Source organism: Desmodus rotundus, chromosome 2, assembly GCF_022682495.2.
Source record: "Desmodus rotundus isolate HL8 chromosome 2, HLdesRot8A.1, whole genome shotgun sequence".
NCBI classification, from domain to species: domain Eukaryota; kingdom Metazoa; phylum Chordata; class Mammalia; order Chiroptera; family Phyllostomidae; genus Desmodus; species Desmodus rotundus.
Window position 1 is genome coordinate 158,733,110 of NC_071388.1, and position 20,447 is coordinate 158,753,556.

The window sequence follows — 20,447 nt, forward strand, 5'->3', positions numbered from 1 at the left end:
ACTTTGTCAAGTGAACTGTTGGAAATAACAGGCAATTTGTAGGAGAGTGCGTATACATAGTATGATTCAATTTATATGGTGTCCAGAGACATTAAAAACTTGACAATATTTTATTTATATAAAGAGGAAAGAGGGACCTGGGAACCAGGAGGGGCACATAGGAGTTGTCAAAGTTTTAGGTAATGTTCTGTTTTTTTTTAAGTTGGTGATAGATATATAGGTATTCATTTTATAATTATTATTTATATATTATGCTATGTTGTCTGTACATATTTTTTGAATAAATAAAATACTTTTTAAGATAGGAGGAATAGTTTGTAAATTTTACTACCAATCCTTTAAACCTAATTATTTCTGGATTTTATACACACACACAGAATACATGTCCAGACAAATATAATTAAAATATATATAGAAAAAAACACAAAAACCAAACTTGTGGTCAAAAGCCTCAATAATTTTGAAATAAATTTCCAAAAGTGACTCTCACCTAACTACTACGATTGCCAGCTGGTCTCTCTATTTCACTTTTGTCCCTGATGCTGTTCCCAACCATCTCTTAAGGGGTACATCACTCACTGGTGATTTTCACATCACATTATCATGATACTACATGATATGACCCCTGTCTACTTTTACGCCCTGATTTTGTTCCCCTCTTTCCATATACCACAGCCACAGAACAGATCCTAACATACCTTAGCATTAATGTCTAAAATACTGATGTGTATGTTTAATAAAATATTGACATTGTATCATGAGTAGTTCCCTGGTTTTCATTTGTTGGGGGAATTTGGGGATGTTTACTTGTGGTTCTGCTTTGTGATGATTTCACCTGAATCTTTTTTCTTCATCATTAACATCCACTACACTAGAAATCCTGTCATCTCTACCTCCAAAACATGTCCTGAACCTGTTCCTTCTTTCCATCTCTCCTGCTACCACTCCAGTCCAAACACCATTATCTTTTACCTGGACCAACGGAACAGCCACCTGTCTCCTTGTTTCCATTCTTGCCACTGCCCAGTACATTCTGCACACACAGCCACAGAGACCTTATTACAACACAAATTAGATCACATCTCTCTCCTTCAAATGGCTTCCCATTATAACAGAATAAAATCTGAAATTCCTTACATCTGACATAATTTGTTTCCAGCCCACCTTCTCTAAGTTCATCTCTCTCATGCACAATAAAGAGCCACACCAGCCTTCTGACAGTTTTAGAATAAGCCAAAGTTGTTATTGCCTTGGGGGCAACTTGCATTTAAGCAAGCATCTCTCTACTTGGACTATTCTTACCTTAGTTCTTTGCAGCTTCTTTCCCATCATTCAGAGTTCAACTCAAAGTCCACACTATTCAGACAGGCCTTCCCTGACCACTCTGGCTAGTGCAGGGTTCCCAACCACTGTCTGTCAAGCCCACTGTCCTGTTTTATCTTCTTCACAACGTTATCTATCTACCCTACATGCAGGGACCTTGCCCATCCTGTTCACTGTTACATACACTCTATGCCAAAATATTTCCCAGAACGTTGTACATGGAGATAATTACATGTTGAATGAATGACCTCTCATGGTCTTGGTTCAAATTGTTTGGTGTCTGAACAAATGTTCAGGTTTAATACCTGAGTGTTTATATATTGATTTGGTTATAACATGCTTGTTTAAACAGAATATATGAACACAAACCATTTTAACTTCTGATTTCATTATCTTCTCTTCCTTGTCTTTAAAATACCATGGCAAAGATGGCTAAGTATTTTGTAAACACCACATAGACACAGACTAAAAAAAAAAAGGAACTTATGTTTGTTCTATGCCCAAAATTAAGAGAAGTCATCTCCAAATCCTAAGCTAGGGATATTTGTTCATGCCATTTGACTTTCAACAAATGGAAAATAACTACTTTATAGGTAGAACTGTTGGGATTTAAGTTTTTAAAAAGTTATTTCTTCTTATTAATATTGCAGTTTCCTATTGATTTAAAGATTGGGGGGAGACTAAATCTGCATCTGTTAAAAATACTTAGTTGCTGATAAAAGATTCTATACAAACATTGTCTGTTTTTTTTTATCCTCACCCAAGGACAGTTTTTCATTCCTAAAGAGAGAGGGAGGGAGGGAGGGAGGGAGGGAGAGAGGGAGAGAGAGAGAGAGAGAGAGAGAGAGAGACACTGATGTGAAAGAAACTTTGACTGGTTGTCTTTTTTGTAGTCACCCTGACTGGGGCTCAGACCTGCAATCTTGGTTATGTGCCCTGACCAGGAATCCAACCCATGACCTTTCAGTTACTGGGTGACACTCCAACCAACTGAGCCACATAGGCCAGGGCCAAACATTGTCTTTAGAGTAGTCCATTCATTCAATATACATATGCATCCTTAGTACACTAAAATATAGTTAATGCATATGTACGTTGAGCAAATGAATGGACTACCTAGAAACAACGGTGGGAAGTCAAACACCAATTCTAATATAGTGCCACAATCTACATATGCAGAGTGACATGCTGGAAGAGGGCAAAGCTACACCTACAGTGGAGGGGTCAGGAGAAGTGTCTGAGTGGAGCTGTCATACCTGGGTTGAGTCTTTGAGGTAAGCTGATGGAAAGGAAGGGAGCTCCAAAGAAAATTTGAAATGTAAAGGCACACTGGCTTCAGCAAGGGAGCAACACATCAGAATCATGAGAGCAAATGTGAAGGGTGAAAAGAGATGAGGCAGAAAATGCGGGCAAGTTGCAGATAACAGAGTACTCTGTCTGTATACAATACTAAGGGATTCAGATTTTGTCCTATCAGGTACCTGATACAGACCCCTGTGGAATCATATATGTAGCCTCCAAGCTAAGAGATCTCTCTTAGAGAAACCTTTAATTTTCAGTTTGATAAAAACCTAACCAAAAAAAATTTCCTAACAAAAGGACACTCTGGATCACCTAAATGACCACCTTTTAATCAAGTACTGTCACAAGGTTTCAGTTCACATCTGTGTTTAGGAGTGCACTGGTAAATAACTGGTGGTACCATTTGTCATCGGCACAGGTTAATGAGAAACAACCAGGAGTACTTCATATAAATGATGCTGTTTGCCAAGTGAAGGTCAAATAAAATCATGACACATTGAAGGAATGACGATTTTACAGTGGTTTAAGGAAAGAAAAGAGGTGAGGGCATTGAGCGATCGATCTCTCAGCACAAAGACAATATGGACGGGCCTTTCTATAATAAGGAAGCTACAACAGGGAGGACAGAGAACATTTGCTTTTAGAGTTTCTTAGGCCTGGCAAAAAGAGTCTCATTGGTAACAATGAATAAGTATTCATTTGAATTTGTTTTTAGTTTTGCTACATTTAACTTATAACTATTTATAAGTTACAGTTGCATAAAAGATACAACATAAGGAATTTATATATATAGTTTTATATTTGCATATATTTAACATACTGAAATACTTTAACAATAGAGAATCCTGGGTATATACTTCGGTTTGACAAATTCTGCTCTGGGTGATTGGGAGCCATTCAAAGATTTTAATAGAAAAATAGCAGATTTGTGCTTTAGAAAAATCACTGGCAGCAGTGTAGAGTGGCAGAATCAAAAGTATTTAAGGCAGAAAGAAGGATGCTAATAAAATAATATCCTACTCAGGGAGTATGATAAGGATAGAGAAGAGTTGAAATCAAAAGGACTTGGCCATGTGCCCCGGCCAGGTGGCTCAGTGATTAGGGGACGATCAAATTGTACAGGAAAGGAGCCAAGGGTGGGTGGGACTGAGGGTGGGTGGTGGGCATGGGTAGGGCAGGGGAAAGTGGTGGTGGGAAAATGGAGACAACTGTATTCAAACATCAATTTAAAAAAAGTTTTAAAAATTTTTACACCAAAAGATTGCAGATTCCATCCCTAGTCAGGGGACATACCTAGCTTGTGGGTTTGTTCCATCCAGGTCTGGGCGTGTGCCAGAGGTAAAATGTCTATGTCTGTCTCTCTCTCTCCTCCCCCCTCTCCCCCCCTTCTCTTTCCCTATTTGCCCACCCTCCTTCTCTCTCTCTCTCTCCCCCCCAAATCAATAAATATATCCTCAGGTGAGATTTATTTTTAAGGACTTGGTTGGGGGTGAGGGGGAATAAGGCATCTAGGATGACTGTCCCTTGGGGGATTTGGTGGTGAGGTAAATACCACAAAGCGGCAAACAAGTGACAGCGAAGGGGAAGGAGAGAGAAAAGAGAAATGATGGATTCGATTTAGCAATGATTTGAATTTCATTTCAGCCAAAGAAAATCCAGTTATCTTTTCTGAGTCTTTTTCTCAGTGACAGCTGCATTCATGAATTACCAAATTAACTATTTTAGCGCTGTCTAAAAATACACAAAGCAGTATGCTGTAAATAAGTTATGAAAAATCAGCAAAAGCCCAGCCCCTGAAGGAAATTCAGCAGGGTTAAAAATGTATATGGCAAGTTTTTACTAAACTATGTACTTCAACTATGACCCAATGCACCCACTCAGGATTGTACTTTCTTGCTGTCCGATGCCATCTCTGCCTCGCGTACCTATTGAACAAGGGGTAGCGCGCCAAGCCCGCGTGGGAGATGCAAAGACAGCACTCATACGGACTTCCCAGCAGAGCGACGGGACGCATCTGGTGCAAGAGTACTGAAAATGTAGTGTAGTGGGAACTTTGACCCTACCGGCAGGGTTAGCTATTTTAATTTTATTTGGAGGAATCGACGTGAAGTATTTTAGGCAGTCCAATAAGAATGTAAACATTTCACATTTTATTTCCATTAAGGAAGGGAAAAAAAGGAGGCGAGTGGAAGGAAAATGCTGCAAATATCGCAAAATCAGCCTGTGTCCTGGCAAGCTGCAGAAGGGCAGGCCTCTGGAAAAGAGTAATTCAACCCTGGTTTGATGGGCACGCCTAGCATCTCCCACCGCTAACTCATAATACAAGAGCACAGGGTTTATAGACCCCAAATGCTTAACCGTCAACCTCATCCACGTTGTCCGACGTGTTACTGAAGGGGAAAGCCGCGGGGCGTACCTTTAGTACAGGACGCTGATTTGGGGGGTTGCACTGGACACAGCCCCTCCCACAGCGAAAGTCGGGCTGACAGGCGTGGGCGCAGGCGGGCCGCCAGGGACAGGGACCTGGGTGCGGGAACAGCACTCGCAGGATCCTCCGCGCGCCCAGTGCAGACCGGAAAGGCGCGCCAGCCCTACAGCGCAGCCTCCGCAGGGCCAAAGGGGACGGGGCGGGGCCATAAGGGGACGGGGCGGGGAAGCGGAGGGCTGGGGCGGGGCCATAAGGGGACGGGGCGGGGCTATAAGGGGACGGGGCGGGGCCGCGGGGGGCTGGTGCTGCGACCCGAGCGGGTGCTCAGTCCCTGCCGCCTGGTGGGAACTGTAGTTCGGGGAGCAAGCCGGGCTCCCTCAGAGGGCACCGGGAACTACATTTCCCGTGGAAGGAACGGCCCCGGCAGGCCGCGCGTTCCGGGGGCGACGCAGCCGCAGCCGTAGCCGGGTCCAGAACCGGAGGGTGTTCGGGGACCAGGCCGTAAAGGGGGGTGGTTTTCCTTCCCTCTTCTTGCCCCAGGCGGTGCCAGCTCTGTGTTCCCTTGCCCCACTGGCGTGCGTCCCCAGCCCCGCTCCCCGTGCTAGTGTTTCCTAGTCCTCGCAGGGAGTTGGGGCCTCGAGATTCCGAGGTAGGGGCCGCCGTCCAGCGCCGGGGTTAGGGGCGCGCCCCTGCTCCTCGGCGCTGTCAACCTCGCGGCGGTGCCCGGCCGGCCCTCGTCTCTATGGGCCGCACCCGGAAGCCCAACGTGTGCCTCCGGCTGAGCCGCCGGGCGCTGGGCTTCTTCTCGCGCGACGCAGGCGTGGTGCAGAGGACGAACCTGGGCATCCTGCGGGCGCTGGTGTGCCAGGTGACCGCCGGCCCCGGGGAGCGGGGCGAAGGGCCGCGGGGCACCTGGTGGTCACGCCTTCTGGGGCGCCACTTTTACGCGGTCGAGCCCCTTTTTTAAGAAGGTTGTGTGTGATGGGCAGGAGCATCATGCCCTGAACCTGGGGAATTAGTCCATAGGTATTAATAGGGCCTCCAGATGCTTTTAAATTTTTAAGCTGCTTATGTCTTTCTGCAAACAGTCTTTTTAAAAGTTAGTCACCCCACTTAAACCAAAACGTGAGAGTGAGGCAGAGTGAGGAAAGATTGAACATAATGTTTTTAAATAACGTACGAGAAATTTCTTTGAAAATCCTAAATTTAACTATCCATCATAAAATTGGTGCACAGTAGAGGATTATGAGTTACTTCCTAAACTGAAACTCTTTGTGTCTTTCAGGAAAGTACTAAGTTTAAGAATGTTTGGACTACTCATTCCAAGTCACCTATAGCCTATGAAAGAGGAAGAATATATTTTGATAATTATCGGTGCTGTGTCAGCAGGTATCTTTTGGGGGGAGATCTTAACTCTAATTTTTTTTTTAGAAACATATGCCTACGTTAGAGCTTAATGATATCGGAGAATGAAAAACGTGTCCAAAATACATGGTAAAATGCATGTAATTTGAAAATTTTGCTAAATCTGAAGTTGCAGGTTTCATCTGTGTAAGTACCATTTAAACAAATTACTTTGTAGTGCAGGCAAAATGATAGATTGCTCTTTAAGTTTCTTCAAAGTAACACTGTACCTCTCCATAGGTAGCGCAGCTACCTCATAATAGAGTATTTCTAATGCCTCCCTACTGCCTTTTATAATATTGCTGTCATTCATTTTACTTATATCCATAAGTTGCAATCACTGAAGACCTTGTTGTTGTTATTAAAAATAAGAAGTATAGCCATAGCCAGGTGGCTCATGGTTGGAGTGTCGACCAAAAGGTTGCAGGTTCTATCCCTGGTCAGGGCACATACCTAGGTTGTGGGTTCCATTCGTGCTGGGGCATGCACCGGAGGCAACCTATTGATGTTCCTCTCCGCCCCACCCCTTTCCTTCTCTAAGGAATAAATCAATAAACTTCTCTAAATCAATAAACATGTCCTCCAGTGAGGATTTAAAAGAAGAAGAAGAAAGCATTTTATTTTACCTTCATTTATTCTCTAACACTCTTCCTTTCTTTATGTAGATCGGAGTTTCTGACCCAGATCATTTTTTTTCTTTCTGAAGAACTTTGAAAATTTCTTCTAAGGCAGGTCTACTGGGAGCACATTTCCTCAAGCTTTGTTTGAGAAGGTTTATTTTGTCTCACCTTTTGAAAGATGATTTCATGGGATACAGAATTTTAGGTTGGTGGGTTTTTTCTTTTATCACGTTCAGTATTCACTCCATTCTCTACTTGCATGGGATCTAAAGAGAAGTCCAATGTAATTCTTAACCTGTTTCACCACAGGTTAGGTGTGTTTCCCCTACTCTGGCTTCTTCTTTTTAAGATTTTCTTTATTTGTTTTTAGAGAGGGGAAAGGAGGGAGAAAGACAGGGAAAGAAACATCAATGTGTGGTTGCCTCTTGTGTGCCCCCTACTGGAGACCTGGCCCACAAACCAGTGCCTTGACTGGGAATGGAACCAGCAACCCTTTGGTTGGAAGGCCAGCACTCAATCCACTGAGCCACATCAGCCAGGGTATCCCTCTGGCTTCTTTTAAGGTGTTTTCTTGTTTTTGATTTTCTACAGTTAGAATATGATGTGTCTAGGTATAGATTTTTTGGAGGGGGTATTTATTATTCTTGGTGTTCTGTAAGCTTCTTAAATTTGTGGTTTGATGTCTCACATTAATTTGGAAAATTCTCAGCCATTATTATTTTAAGTGTTTCCTCTGTTTTGTTTTCTCTTTCTTCTCCTTCTGTTATTCCTATTATGTGTATATTACATTTGTTCTAGTTATGCCATAGTTTTTGGATATTCTGTTCTGTTTTCTTTTATTCCTTTTTTCCTAGTTGGGAAGTTCTGTTTTTCTCATTCTTTTTACTTTCTAGTTTGGGAAGTTTCTGTTAACACACCTTCAAGCCCATCCAAGACATTCTTCATTTGTGTTAGGTTGTTTTTGAGTTCTAGCATTTCCTTTTGATTTTTTCTTTGACTTAAAAAAAATCTCTGCTTAATTTTCCATCTGTTCTGGCATGTTGTCCACCTTTTCCATTAGAGCCTTTAGCATATTAAGCATAGGTATTTTAAGTTCCTGATCTGATTACAAATTCTAAATTACCAGTAAATTCCTAATCTAAATTCCAGTATCTTCACCGTATCTGAGTCTGATTCTGATACTTACTTTATCTCTTTAAACTTTGTATTTTGCATTTTAGTAGGCTGTATAATTTCTTTGTTGAAAGTTGTCTGTGATGTATTAGGTAAAAGGAGTTGTGGCAAACACGTCTTGAAAGTGAGGTTTTATGTTTCTCTGGCTTGGAGTCAGGCTGCGTTGTTGTTGGCTATAGCTGCAGGTGTCAGAGGCCCAATTTCCTCTAGTGCCCTTGTTTTTGTCACCCCAGTACTGACACTAGCGGCTTCCTTCTGGGTTTTGCTGCTGGTAAGATGTGATTCTTGGTATCTGCCTCTCTCTCCAGTGTTGGGAGCTGAAGTTTGCCCTGTAATCTCAATTGTTTGATGGATATAATGAAAGTTGTTGATTTTTTTTGTTCTTTTTTTTTTTCTTGTAGTGAAGACAAGTGTGATGACTTCCAAGCTCTTTACATGTTGGACCAGAAACTAGAAGTTAGGATAGTTTTTTAGGTAGTGTTTTAAATTTGTTCTGACTCAGGATGGCTCCTTCCAGCAGTGTTTTTCTGGTTCTCTCTGGGAAACTAGCCTGCTTACAGGTTAGCCAGTGTGGCCAGTGAATCACCACCAATCTCTTCCCATTTGTTCATCACAACCTTCAATGGTTTTGAGAGTGTGCTCTTAGGCTAGAGCTTATCCACACTCTGTTGCAAATGACGTCAGTTTCTGTGGGCAGGCACTAGGACCTCTCTGCTTTATGACCTGCTTCTCCTCCCAGGAAAAATCTTGGAATCAGGGCTCTGGAACTGGTGATGGCGGGGGTCAATGGCACACTTCTCTCTAACTGACTATTCTACTGTAAAAGCCGAGCATTTGGGCATGGGGCAGGCATTAGCCTCAGGTTGTCTTGCCTTTCTCAGTGTCACTGCTTTATGAGATGGGACAAGACAAATCCAGGCTCTAATGTTCTAGGGAATGCCCCGGCCAAGGCAGAATGTCTGTCCCATGAGTAGGGGCTAGGCAGAAGAAAAGAGCCCCACCTCTTGGCTTTACTCATCTAGGACTCAGCCCTAGCAACAAGCAGCTGGGGGCTGGATAATAAATGCTGCCCCTCAGGATGATAGCCCTCTGGGAACTGGGGTAGAGGGAGCCCTGTGCTCTTGGCTGTTAGTAGTCTGGAATGGAGTTTTTGTCTTCCTGAACTGAGAATAGTGGGGAAGAAGCACATCCTAGTTCAATTACCACAGACTCCCTATTCTTAGTGAGTTCTTGTAGATTTTCTTGAATAAATATTTTGTCATTTGCTGTATGCCCCAGGATCATTTCCAGAGACTTTAAAATAGTTGTCCTTTTATAATTTCTACCAGTTTCCCTGGGGAGCACGCCCACAGAGCTCCTCATGCTGTCACGCTGGAAGTGGCAACCTGGACATTCTCTTGTATGATCATAATGTCATCATACCTCACAAAATGAGCGATAATTCTTTGGTACTATTTAAAGCCCAATTCATAGCTTCCCCAATTTAGAGGTACCATATTTTTCAGACCATAAGACGCACCTAGGTTTTAGAGGAAGAAAATAGGAAAAAGATTTTTGAAGCTAAAAATGTGGTAAAATATTTAATAACATCAATACCGGCCCTCCCCCCAGCCAGCTAGGTAAGCTACATTTGGACTATAAGATGCATCCCCATTTCTCTCCCAAATTTGGGGGGCAGTGCATCTTAGTCTGAAAAATACGGTATCTATTTTAATTTAAAAAATTAAAGTAGTGAAAGTGGCATTGGTTGGTAAATAGTATTGGAGTTCTTTAATATGCCATTCACCATGTTTTTCCTATAGGTTAAAATCACATGTGAGGTTGCTTTCATTCCTGTGAAATTCTGTTTGATTTAAACCTTTGAATCAGTGAGAGAATATCAAAGGTGAATAAAATTATTCCCCTCAAAATTGTGTCTAATAGTAGTTTAATTTGAAAGTTCATCAGTTAAAGAAATGAAAACACTTATGAGCACATTTCAGTAGTAACCAGAGAAATATGAATTAAAGGTAAGAGGCTATTTTCACATCAGAAATGTACTGTTCAATATTGGCAGAAGTATAAATTTGTTCAACCTTTCTGAAAGGCATTTGGGGAGTAAAAATCCTTAAAGGGTATTTCCTTTTTTTTATTTACTAATTTGCATCCTAAAATAATGGGGCTCTTTATCTGATTAAGTTTCATTTAAAAATATTAGAATAATGAATATGAACACCATGGATTTCAGCTGAGATATTCGCAGTAAATGTTCGTGACCATGTTTTAGAAAGTAATCTGCAAGTAGATATAGGTATATGAAGGAAAGTAGGTGTTTAAACACAGTGTTAATAGTGGTTAGTTTTGGTATTTTATAGTATAAATCTATTTAGATTTTATTATATTTTAAAGAAGTTTTTTCTGTGAATATGCATTATAAATTTTATGACCAGAAAAAATGTTAACATAACCAAGAAGAGGAAAGCAAACAAGGTTAAGAAGAAATATTTTGGTAGTCTAAATCTCTGAATAGAAAAAATTATCACACAAACTTGAGCAAACACTGTCTCCGTTAACAAGATGAATAATCATTAATCATTTATTTTTCTTTTTTCTCAGTGTTGCATCAGAACCCAGAAAACTTTATGAGATGCCAAAATGTTCCAAATCAGAAAAAATAGAGGATGCTTTATTATGGGAATGTCCAGTGGTAAGATTTGTTTTTAGGCCTTTGTTTCTAAAGCATTTTTAGGCTAGAAGTGATTATTGTTAATATATTGTATAAGGGAATGAAATTTAAATGTCATACTGATTCTTGAATCTTAAAGGAATCACAAGAGTTTATATGTTGATTATTATGTTTCCTCATGAAATAATAATATTATAAATATATTTTTAAATGTGATACTATTTGTTAATCTTGAAAATTAGAAAAAGTTTTGAGCTGATTAAAAGCTCCATAAGAAATAAAAACTAGTTTATAGTTATTCTTAGTGTATATGAAATCATTCTACTTATTATACTGAAACAAAGTATTTTTGTTAGATGTTATGCTACATGTTATGGGCAACAGTTACGTTACATGACTGTTTGAAAGGGGATGCTTATGAGTTTTCTCCAGGAACCTTGTTAAGAAAATCATAAGATAAAAATAAAAAAAAGGAAATAAGATAAGCTCATTCTATTAGACCAGCATTGCCCTAGTGTGTATTTTTCAGGACACTGTTTTCTTTAGATGCTATTATCTTATAGTTGCTAAAGGGGTTGGGAGGAAGTGAGTTGTTGACAAATCTGGGATGTTCTGAGTGTAAGAAGGTAAACAAATTTATAGAATTACTTTTCAGAGCCTTTAATAGTAATAATACTTATAATAATACTGCATGGTGATTGTTAAACCATTTTTCCAAACTCTTGATCATAGAACTTCCCTTTTTGAGGTTTATTTCTAAATATTAGTCTTCCATGGGATCAGTGTATTAGAAGATGTCCTGGAAGATACAACAAATTAGTCAGGTCTTTGAATCTGGTTGGTTCTTCTTTAGGAAAAATAGAACTCACGATATGTAATCAAAAATAATGTTTAAAGGATAAGAAGACCATATTTTAAATTTACTGTTAAAATTATTTTAAAAAAAACACTGTTGTTTTTACATATATTTATTTTACATAAATTTGGTGTTTTCTTAGTGACTTCTTTCTTTTTCCCTGGGTACTTATTCTCTGTTCATTAAAGGGTCCATTTAAAAAATCAGAAAGCTTTAAATCTATGTTTTCTTCCCTAACTTCTTATTGAAGGCTAAAAATACCTGTTGTGCCCCAATATCAAAACCCTTTGCATCCATTTTCATTGGTGCAGGGAGGATGATGACAAAATTATTATTTGAGTAATGTTTTTGAAGACACTATACAAAGCACCAAAAATTTAGAGCAGTCCTATAAAAACAGAGTTTTGGGTAACCTAATTCCCAGCTTCATTTCTCATTAAACATTTTGTTCTCATTTGAAGTGAAGCAAGATTTTCCATTAAGGAAAACTGAGAAGTGTATTGCATTGTTTTTAACATACTGATGTGAAACTGTATTTAGCACCCTGCTTTTCTGATACATTGTATGAAATATAACTTTTGGTTTAGGAAAATAGCTCAAACCTATTATATATGCCCCTTTATATATATATATATATTTTTTTTTAATAGTCAAGGTATAAACAGTACATTTTTTTAAAACTTTAAAAATCTCCATGAGATGATACTTATATAACATACCATAGAATAAAAAATTGATTAAAAGAAAAACCTGTTCACTTACAGCCTAAGCAAATACTAGATTAATCTTAACTTTCCTGTTTTTAACTTTTCTCTTAGAACTTCCTTTTTATTCCACAAATCAAAGAAGAACCCGTTGCTTTCTTTCTCTTCCTGCCTCAGACTTCTGCCCTGTGGTAACTCTTCTGTGGCAGACCTGCCCAAGCAGCTATCCTCTTCCTTTTGGGGGTATAATTCATTGGTGATATAGGGTACCTTTTAAGCCAGGTCTGTCTTCTGTTCTTTTCTGGCTCCCCTGATTCTAGATTACAGCTTTTCATTTGGAGTTAAAATAGAGCTAGTGAATACTGGGATAATCTGCCCTTTTGCCATTTTGACTTTTATCAAAGGGAAAATAAGTCTTTGAATAAAGAGGTATCTATTCTAGTGATGACTCTTAATTGCTATACTATTCTATATGGTTTTAAGAACTTGTTATTGCTATTATCATCATCACAGCAGCATCATTAGTAATACTCTTTATTACTAATACATAAAAGTATTAGTAATACTAATTACATACTTATTAATAATACATAACTAGCTAGTTATGTATTAGTAATACTTTCATGATGATTGGTTAACATTTGTTGAATACTTAATGATCGATAATAATTAATAAGTAATACTTTATTTCAGGTACTGTTTAAGTGCTTTATCTGAATAGGTTCAGTAAGTTAATGATGAAAATACTCATATGTTGTCTTTCCTTGTTTTAATTCACTCTTCGGGCATTTGAATATTTGCTATTTCTTTTTTGGTTTACTTATTTGACTATTTCTTTAAGTGTTTAGCTATTTTCTTTGGACATTGAATATTGCAGATTGTTCGTGGCCAAGAAGTTTCATTTTCACATCTCACGTTTTAGGGAGAAATGCTGCCCAGTCCATCGGATTACAAGTCCGCACTCATAGCACTGACTGCTCATAACTGGTTACTTCGTATATCAGCAACCACAGGAAAAGTCCTCGAGAAAATATACCTTGCTTCGTATTGCAAATTTAGGTATTATTTGTGACTTTATTATTCGAGGTTTAATATAAAAATTTGAGGCTTGTGCAGGAAATGCAAAGCTGCTTTTTTTTTCTTAAGTTTTCCATTGTATACCTGGATCTTAACTTATAAACCTATTCTTTTTCTCTCTTCATGACTACATTTGAAGATCTGAGGGTACAGACCTTTTATAATTTTCTTTGTATGTATCCTCATAAGTAACAAACCTATAGCAGCTGGCAGATAAACTTTAAAAAATTCTTGTGTTTTCCATCTATAAATAATATTCTGTACGTAAGATGCACTTTATGGTAGGTTTTCCTGAAGGCTAGTCTGTTTTAGTTAAATTACCTGCCTAGTGCAATCTAAGAACTATTATTTTAATTACTAGTTTTATAAATTAGGTATACATTTTTTGGAGAAACTATGTGCTTTCAGGATCTGAAGGTAATATTTTTATGCTTTTTATAACTTCATTTTAAAGCTGAAATAGTTATTTTGTTTTCTAAGTTTTGAATACTGTTAGATCAAACAATCTCTATTCATCAAAACTCTGGAAGGAGGGAATTGTTTAGCTATTTACTTGTTTTTAAAATAAATTACTTTGCTTTTATAATTTAAATAACTAAAAAACTTACAAAATATCTATTATATTTTGATTTTAAGTATCAAGAAACCTCCTCTCCCCCTTTCCAAGTGAATAAACTTTGCTTCATTCTTTTAAAAGATACTTGAGCTGGGACACTCCTCAAGAAGTCATTGCAGTCAAGTCAGCACTGGCCCGGCAGGTAGGCATCTTAAAAAACATTTAAAAAAATGAAGACTTTTTTTTCCATAGGAATTTGCCTGCAGATTGGTCATGAAAGAACTAATGATCTTCGTTTTCTGAAACATGCTATAAAACTGTACCACAAATTTAAGTAATTCCCATTAAGCCCTGGCTGGTGTGGCTCAGTTGGTTGGAGCATCGTTCTGTAAACCTGAAGGCTGTGGGTTCGGTTCCTGGTTAGGGCACATGCCCAGGTTGGAGGTTCGATCCCCAGTTAGGGAGCCTACAGGAGGCAACCAATTGATGTTTTTCTCTCGAATTGATGTTTCTCTCTCTCTCCTCCTTTCTCTCTCTCTTACCTTCCCCCACCCCTTCCTTTCTCAATAAAAAAATAAAAAAAAATGTCCTCAGGTGGGGAATAAAAAAGGAATTCCTGTTAAGCCACTCTGGGGTAGTACAGATTATGTTATATTTCATAGTAGAAAGAAACTGACTGGATATTGTTCTTCAAAGTAAGGAAGTGGTCCTCTTCAAGCAGAGAAATCACTCAAGCTTTTATTGGCGGTGTTTTTTTCTCATTTCATATAGATACATCAGTGTAACACTGCTTTCAAATGACGGGGTCATGATAACTATGTGTATTTTGATTAGACTCTATTATTAGAATTCCAATTTATCATATACATTATTAATATATTATATTAAAATAGAATATTATTCTATAAATAGGTATGTTAATTTATTATATTAAAATATAATATAATTTGTTATATCACTATATATTACTACAAATATGTGTTAATTCATATCATAATGTAGTGATATACAGTATGTAATATACAACATATCTTGTTATACAGTATATAAAATGTTTTTGTTGTACAGTATATAAAGTATATTTTGTTGCTAAGAAATGTTTAGTGTTATGTTTACTTCTGTAAGTTCTTGTGTGTATGTGCATGTGTGTGACTGCAGGGTGTCATGGACATATTTTGTACACATATGCCTCCCTTTTTAAATAACTTTGCAGTGTAGATAGATGGCTGTTGTCAAATCATGAAAAATATCTCTATAACTGCATGTTAGGACAGGTGGATGTTTTCAACTCAGGAAAGCAGAGTGTTTCTGAAGTGCTTTTGAGAACTGCCAGTAATTTCCGTCCTTTCTTTTAGGCGGGCATTCAGCAGTCTGTTTTGCTGCACCTTGCAGTGTTCCATGTTCTACCTTTTTCACTCGTAGGGATTCTGGAGATCAGCAAAAAGGTAAGAATTCATTTCTTTTTTTTCAAAAGATGTTACTTACTTATTTTTAGAGAGAGGGGAAAGGAGGGAGACAGAGAGGGAGAGAAACATCAATGTGAGAGAGAAATAATTGGAGTCTCTCACCCCCCCCCAAAAAATTCATTTCTGAGTTAATTGCAACATTAATTTTTTGACAATTAGATGGAATGTAATCATTTAATTATTTGTTAGGTGTTTTGATTAGAAATGTTCCCAACTGGCCATGACAAGTGTGGCTCAGTTGGTTAGATGTTGTCCTGCAAACCTAAAGGTATCTGGTTCGATTCCCGGTCAGGTCACATACCTAGGTTGCAGGTTCAGTGTCTGGTTGGGGCATGTACAAGAGGCAACCCATTGATGGGTTTCTCTCTCACATCAATGTTTCTCTCCCTGTCTTTCTCCCTCCCTTACCCTCTCTCTATTAAAAAAAAATGTTCCTTACTGTAAAAAGCTTGCTGATCTAGTTTATTTCAAAATATATGAGAATATTTGACATAGAAAGAGAGCTTAATCATCTCTTCATCTTTCTGCATGTTTTTGTGCCTCTCATGTGGATAGTGTTAAATACCTGTGGTCATTAACAAACCACTATTGTATAAAATTATGAAATGAGTAAGGTACTTTTCCAGAGGGCTATTCCAAAGTTCGTTAAAATGATCATTAAGTAAAGGCAAAAAGCTGCAACAAAATGCCTCATTTTAATGGCATTTGACATCTTACATAAAGATATAGATGTAAAACTTATGATATATAAGCAAGCCTTACAATTAAATATGCAAATTTCTCAGTTTTGGGGGGGGGTTTATTACTGCCATTCTTCTTGATTTGTGCAGTGGTTATATGGAAGGAAAGAAAGGACAAATTTCTTTCAAGTAAAAGAATCAATAGTCTCCTACTTTCTTTTAAAAAAAATGGTTACTTATTCTGGGTGAATAGTTATTTGTTGCCTTATTCTACTAGTCTTTAATTAAGCACCTAAAGTATTATAGAGGACAGATCTTGAGGGTCCACTAAAATTAATTAGCATAATATACTAAACTGCATAAAGACTAAAGAATAATATTAGTTCTTTATTAATTGTTGTTTTATACTAGGCAGTTTGAGCATTTTACAACATTATAACCTAATGTATTCAACTAGGAAGTTAAGCAGGTAGTAAATGGAGGAGCTGGAATTTTAATCTAGACTTGACTCGAAGGTACAAACCAAATCTTAAAATAGAATGGCTACTTTATTATAGCACTCATTATTTGAAACTATGTTTGTATTACACAAGTCCTGACTTCAAAGTGGGGAAGGAGGATCAGTGAACAAAAAGTCATGAGCTAATCAAGATCAAAGCAATCTATAATTTACCTTTTGAGAGATGACCAAAACTCATGAATGTAATTTTTCTCTTTGTGCTTGTGGATTAAGTAATTGTATTTACTTATTACAGTCCACAACAGGAATGAACATTTAGCAAAGTCATAAATTGTTTCTATTTATTCTTACATGTAAAAGATTAAATGGTTACTTGGATTACTTTGATTGTGGTTACTTGGAATTGAAGTGTATCTTTCACTTACCATGTATAATAAGGCCACCAGGCCCCAGGCTTAGAGTGCACTTTAAACTGTTTATTGGGGTAGTAAATCTTTACTATGTAATTTGTCTGGAGCAGAAATAGACACAGATTGTCACGTAATTTCTAGTTGCTCTTTCATTGCTGTGAATATTTGTCTATGTTTGCTTTTGTTAAATATTAAAATAGGTATAGGATCAAGTTTATCAGAGCTCTGTGGAGAATCAAGGCAGGGTCCAGTGCACAGAAACAGAAAGAGAACAATGAACCAAAGCCTTACTCAAGGTTAGCTTGGTTAATGGCTCAGTGTTTGGTCTTTAATTTGTTTGATTTTTATATGACTAAAAAATTAAACACTATTAAAGATTTAAAGAACAAGGTAATGATAAAAATCTGGAGCTGGCTGATTCTTATTAGAATTACTTTCTTAGATCCAATTTCTCCCCTTCTAATTAGCTAAAAAAAAATCTTTATAAATAATATTTTAACACAAGAATAGGTTCCTGACAGGATATACATGGGAGAGTAAATACTCATTAAGAATTAGATGGACCCCGTGTCAACCTATATCCGTGAGGAATACAATTTGTTATTAAAAGATATTGACAAAACTGTGAAGCAAATGGATGAAGCAAATGAAAGCTGCTGCATCTCTAATTAGTGCTGCAGCCTGAGACTCCAGTGGCTTACCGCTCATTCCTAATAACACCTTAGTTTCGAGTTTCTAAATTATAATTATCTTATGATGCTAGGCAGCAATGTTGTAGTGATAGTCCGAATATTAAGCAAATGTGCAAACCACTGTGAACACTCAGAGGACTGGCCTTCTGGTCTTTTCTCAGGTGATATCTACCTTTCCCCTCAGATTTTCGGGAACGTTACAGATGCTACCTTATCTCATGGAATACTGATTTTGATGTACAGCTCAGGACTGGTCAGACTCTATAGCTTCCAAGCCATCACTGAACAGGTAGAGAAAACTCGAGTTTGCCATATAATTAACTTGAGGTTTGGATTGAGGTATGATGTTTTAAATGCAAAGCTTTTTGAGTAAGACACTTGTATAAATTTCTACTCTACAAAACTATGAATGCCGGAAGACAAAGTAACCTTTAACAGAGGGGTGGGAAGATAAACAGGCCCTTGAATAAATAAACATTTTCTGTTGTATACATGTGAATTTGGTTTTTTCTCTCTCCAGACAACAAATAAGTAGGTGCTAAAGACACCATTTTTGTTTTGTTTTGTTTTTAGTTCATGCAACAGAAACTTGACTTAGGGTGTGCATGCAGATGGGGTGGGACTACTGGAACTGTGGGAGAGGCTCCTTTTGGCATTCCTTGTAATATTAAAATCACAGGTATGGCTACTATATAGTATTTTTTACCTTAAAAAATACTGTAATGATCCAAATGTTTTCCTTATAATTTAATTACAGACTCATTTATTTTACTTTTGTACAGTATACTATTTGCTATTCAATAGATGTCAACAAAAATCTCTCATTCATTCATTGACTAGTTGCAGCAAATAATACTATCTTTGGCCCCTTATCATTTAGTATTCTACAATTCTATAAAATTAACCCACTTCTAAGAAAGGTATTTTCCAAGGAAAATATAATTACCATTCTATCTGAACATAGAGCTTAGACACAGAGAGAATCTCCTAGTATACTTAATAGTTGATAAAACACAAAAAAGAAAATTGTACACTGTTCTATAAATATAATGAAAATGTTCTATATTTAACTAGCTTATCAAGTTCAGTTTAATAAAGAAGAAATTAAATATTACTCAACTTCAGCAATGTCTGTTAAAAGAAATAAATCATGACTGACCAGAATTCATCTTAGAAACACAAGGATGGTTTAATGTTTGCAGAAAGGTATTAAAATCATATGAGTAGCCCTGGCTGGTATAGCCAGTGGGTTGAGCATGGGCCTGCGAACCAAAGGGTTGCCGATTCTATTCCCAGTCAGGGCACAAGCCTGGGTTGCGGGCCAGGTCCCCAGTAGGGGGCACACAACAGGCAACCACACATTGATGTTTCTCTCCCTCTCTTTCTCCTTCCCTTTCCCTCTCTCTAAAAATAAATAAATAAAATATTTTTTAAAAAAGTCACATGAGGAAATTTAAAAATAAAATACATTTTTTTATTCTGATGTCTCTTTATCTATATTCTTAGTTCGTTAAGAGTCATTCCTTACTATATTGAGGATGTTTTATTTCCAACTAATTAACATCATATTTTTAGGTGAAACTCCAAAGGGTTTTCTAATATAGTCAGAATCTCTTAAGACAAGAATTTTTTGCGTCATTATTTAACATATTATTAATAGATCGAGAAACAGAAATAGATTTAATTGTTTGAAAGATGTTCTTTTTAGTAATAAATGACAAACTATAAAATCCACTGAGCATTCAATATAACCAATTAAGTTACCCAAATTATTAAACGAATTGGACCAGCTGAATTAGGCAATTTTGTAAAAACTCAGCCCAACAATAGTTTCTATATTCAGTACAAACACTCTGGCAGGAATCTATTAAGAATTTAAAACTACCATCTCTAATGGTAACTAAAATGTTATTTTGAAAAGAATTTCCCAAAGTGGTAGCATTGTTTTTGTTGAAATGCAGAAGGTTAGTAAAACAAAGAATAAATAGGGCGGTAAAGCACAGAGCCGGCAGGATTGTGCTGTGGGTTAGGTAGGTGCCTGTTTGTAGAAAGAGGGCTGGATTTGGAATCAGAATCTTGGTCTGCTACTAGTAGCAGTGAAACCTGGCTGCTAACTCGGTGGTGATAGTGGGCAAATTACCAAATCGCTCTGGGCATTGCTTTCCTCAACTTCAAAATAACAATGTTTGAAAACATGATATATGAAATCAGTTGTCAATGTAAAACGTTATAAGTTAGTACTTTTCTGACATTTGGCTAAGAAAAGTAGCATGTTTTATTGGAAAGTTTGAATTTTTAAATCTGTAGAGACTGCAATCCTATTCATTTCTTCAAATTTATTTTTTAAGATCATAAAAGTCTTTATGATCTTAAAAAATCTTTGTTTAAGATCATAAACAACATGTTTATTTTAATTTTAAATACATTTTTCTTAATGCAAAGCATTCATTTTTACTACAGAAAAAATAGAAAATAAAAATGAATGAAATAGAGAAAATTTAAACACTCATAGTCCTCCTACATGGTGTTAACTGTTATCACCTTTTAGAGTGTTTATTTATTTTTTACTAATCTTATGATGTGTGTATTTCTATATGTCTAAAACTAAACATTTACTGTAAATACTCTTTC

General features: G+C 37.3%; 2 protein-coding genes across 8 annotated transcripts in view; one reads left to right on the forward strand and one right to left on the reverse strand.

Moving 5' to 3' along the window:
• METTL8 (methyltransferase 8, tRNA N3-cytidine) overlaps nt 1-5,204 on the reverse strand; it is a 73,394-nt gene extending 68,190 nt beyond the window's left edge. For 4 of the 5 annotated variants that reach the window (XR_011650886.1, XR_011650887.1, XM_071220671.1 and 1 more), the window contains exon 1: nt 5,042-5,168. The gene's annotated coding sequence lies outside the window, so the exon portion shown is untranslated. Of the gene's footprint in view, nt 1-5,041 lie in introns of all 5 variants that reach the window. The other variant, XM_024561505.4, reaches the window with a different exon arrangement.
• A 188-nt stretch (nt 5,205-5,392) lies between these two features.
• The window catches only part of DCAF17 (DDB1 and CUL4 associated factor 17), a 33,577-nt gene continuing 18,522 nt past the window's right edge, over nt 5,393-20,447 (forward strand). Inside the window, exons 1-8 of one of the 3 annotated variants that reach the window (XM_024561506.3) lie at nt 5,393-5,921; nt 6,339-6,442; nt 10,846-10,936; nt 13,398-13,534; nt 14,250-14,310; nt 15,464-15,553; nt 18,001-18,105; nt 18,390-18,495. In XM_024561506.3, the coding sequence (XP_024417274.2) occupies nt 5,796-5,921; nt 6,339-6,442; nt 10,846-10,936; nt 13,398-13,534; nt 14,250-14,310; nt 15,464-15,553; nt 18,001-18,105; nt 18,390-18,495 (820 nt within the window). In that variant the 5' untranslated portion in view covers nt 5,393-5,795. Of the gene's footprint in view, nt 5,922-6,338; nt 6,443-10,052; nt 10,136-10,845; nt 10,937-13,397; nt 13,535-14,249; nt 14,311-15,463; nt 15,554-18,000; nt 18,106-18,389; nt 18,496-20,447 lie in introns of those variants that run through there. The other 2 variants (XM_045196265.2, XM_045196264.2) reach the window with 2 other exon arrangements.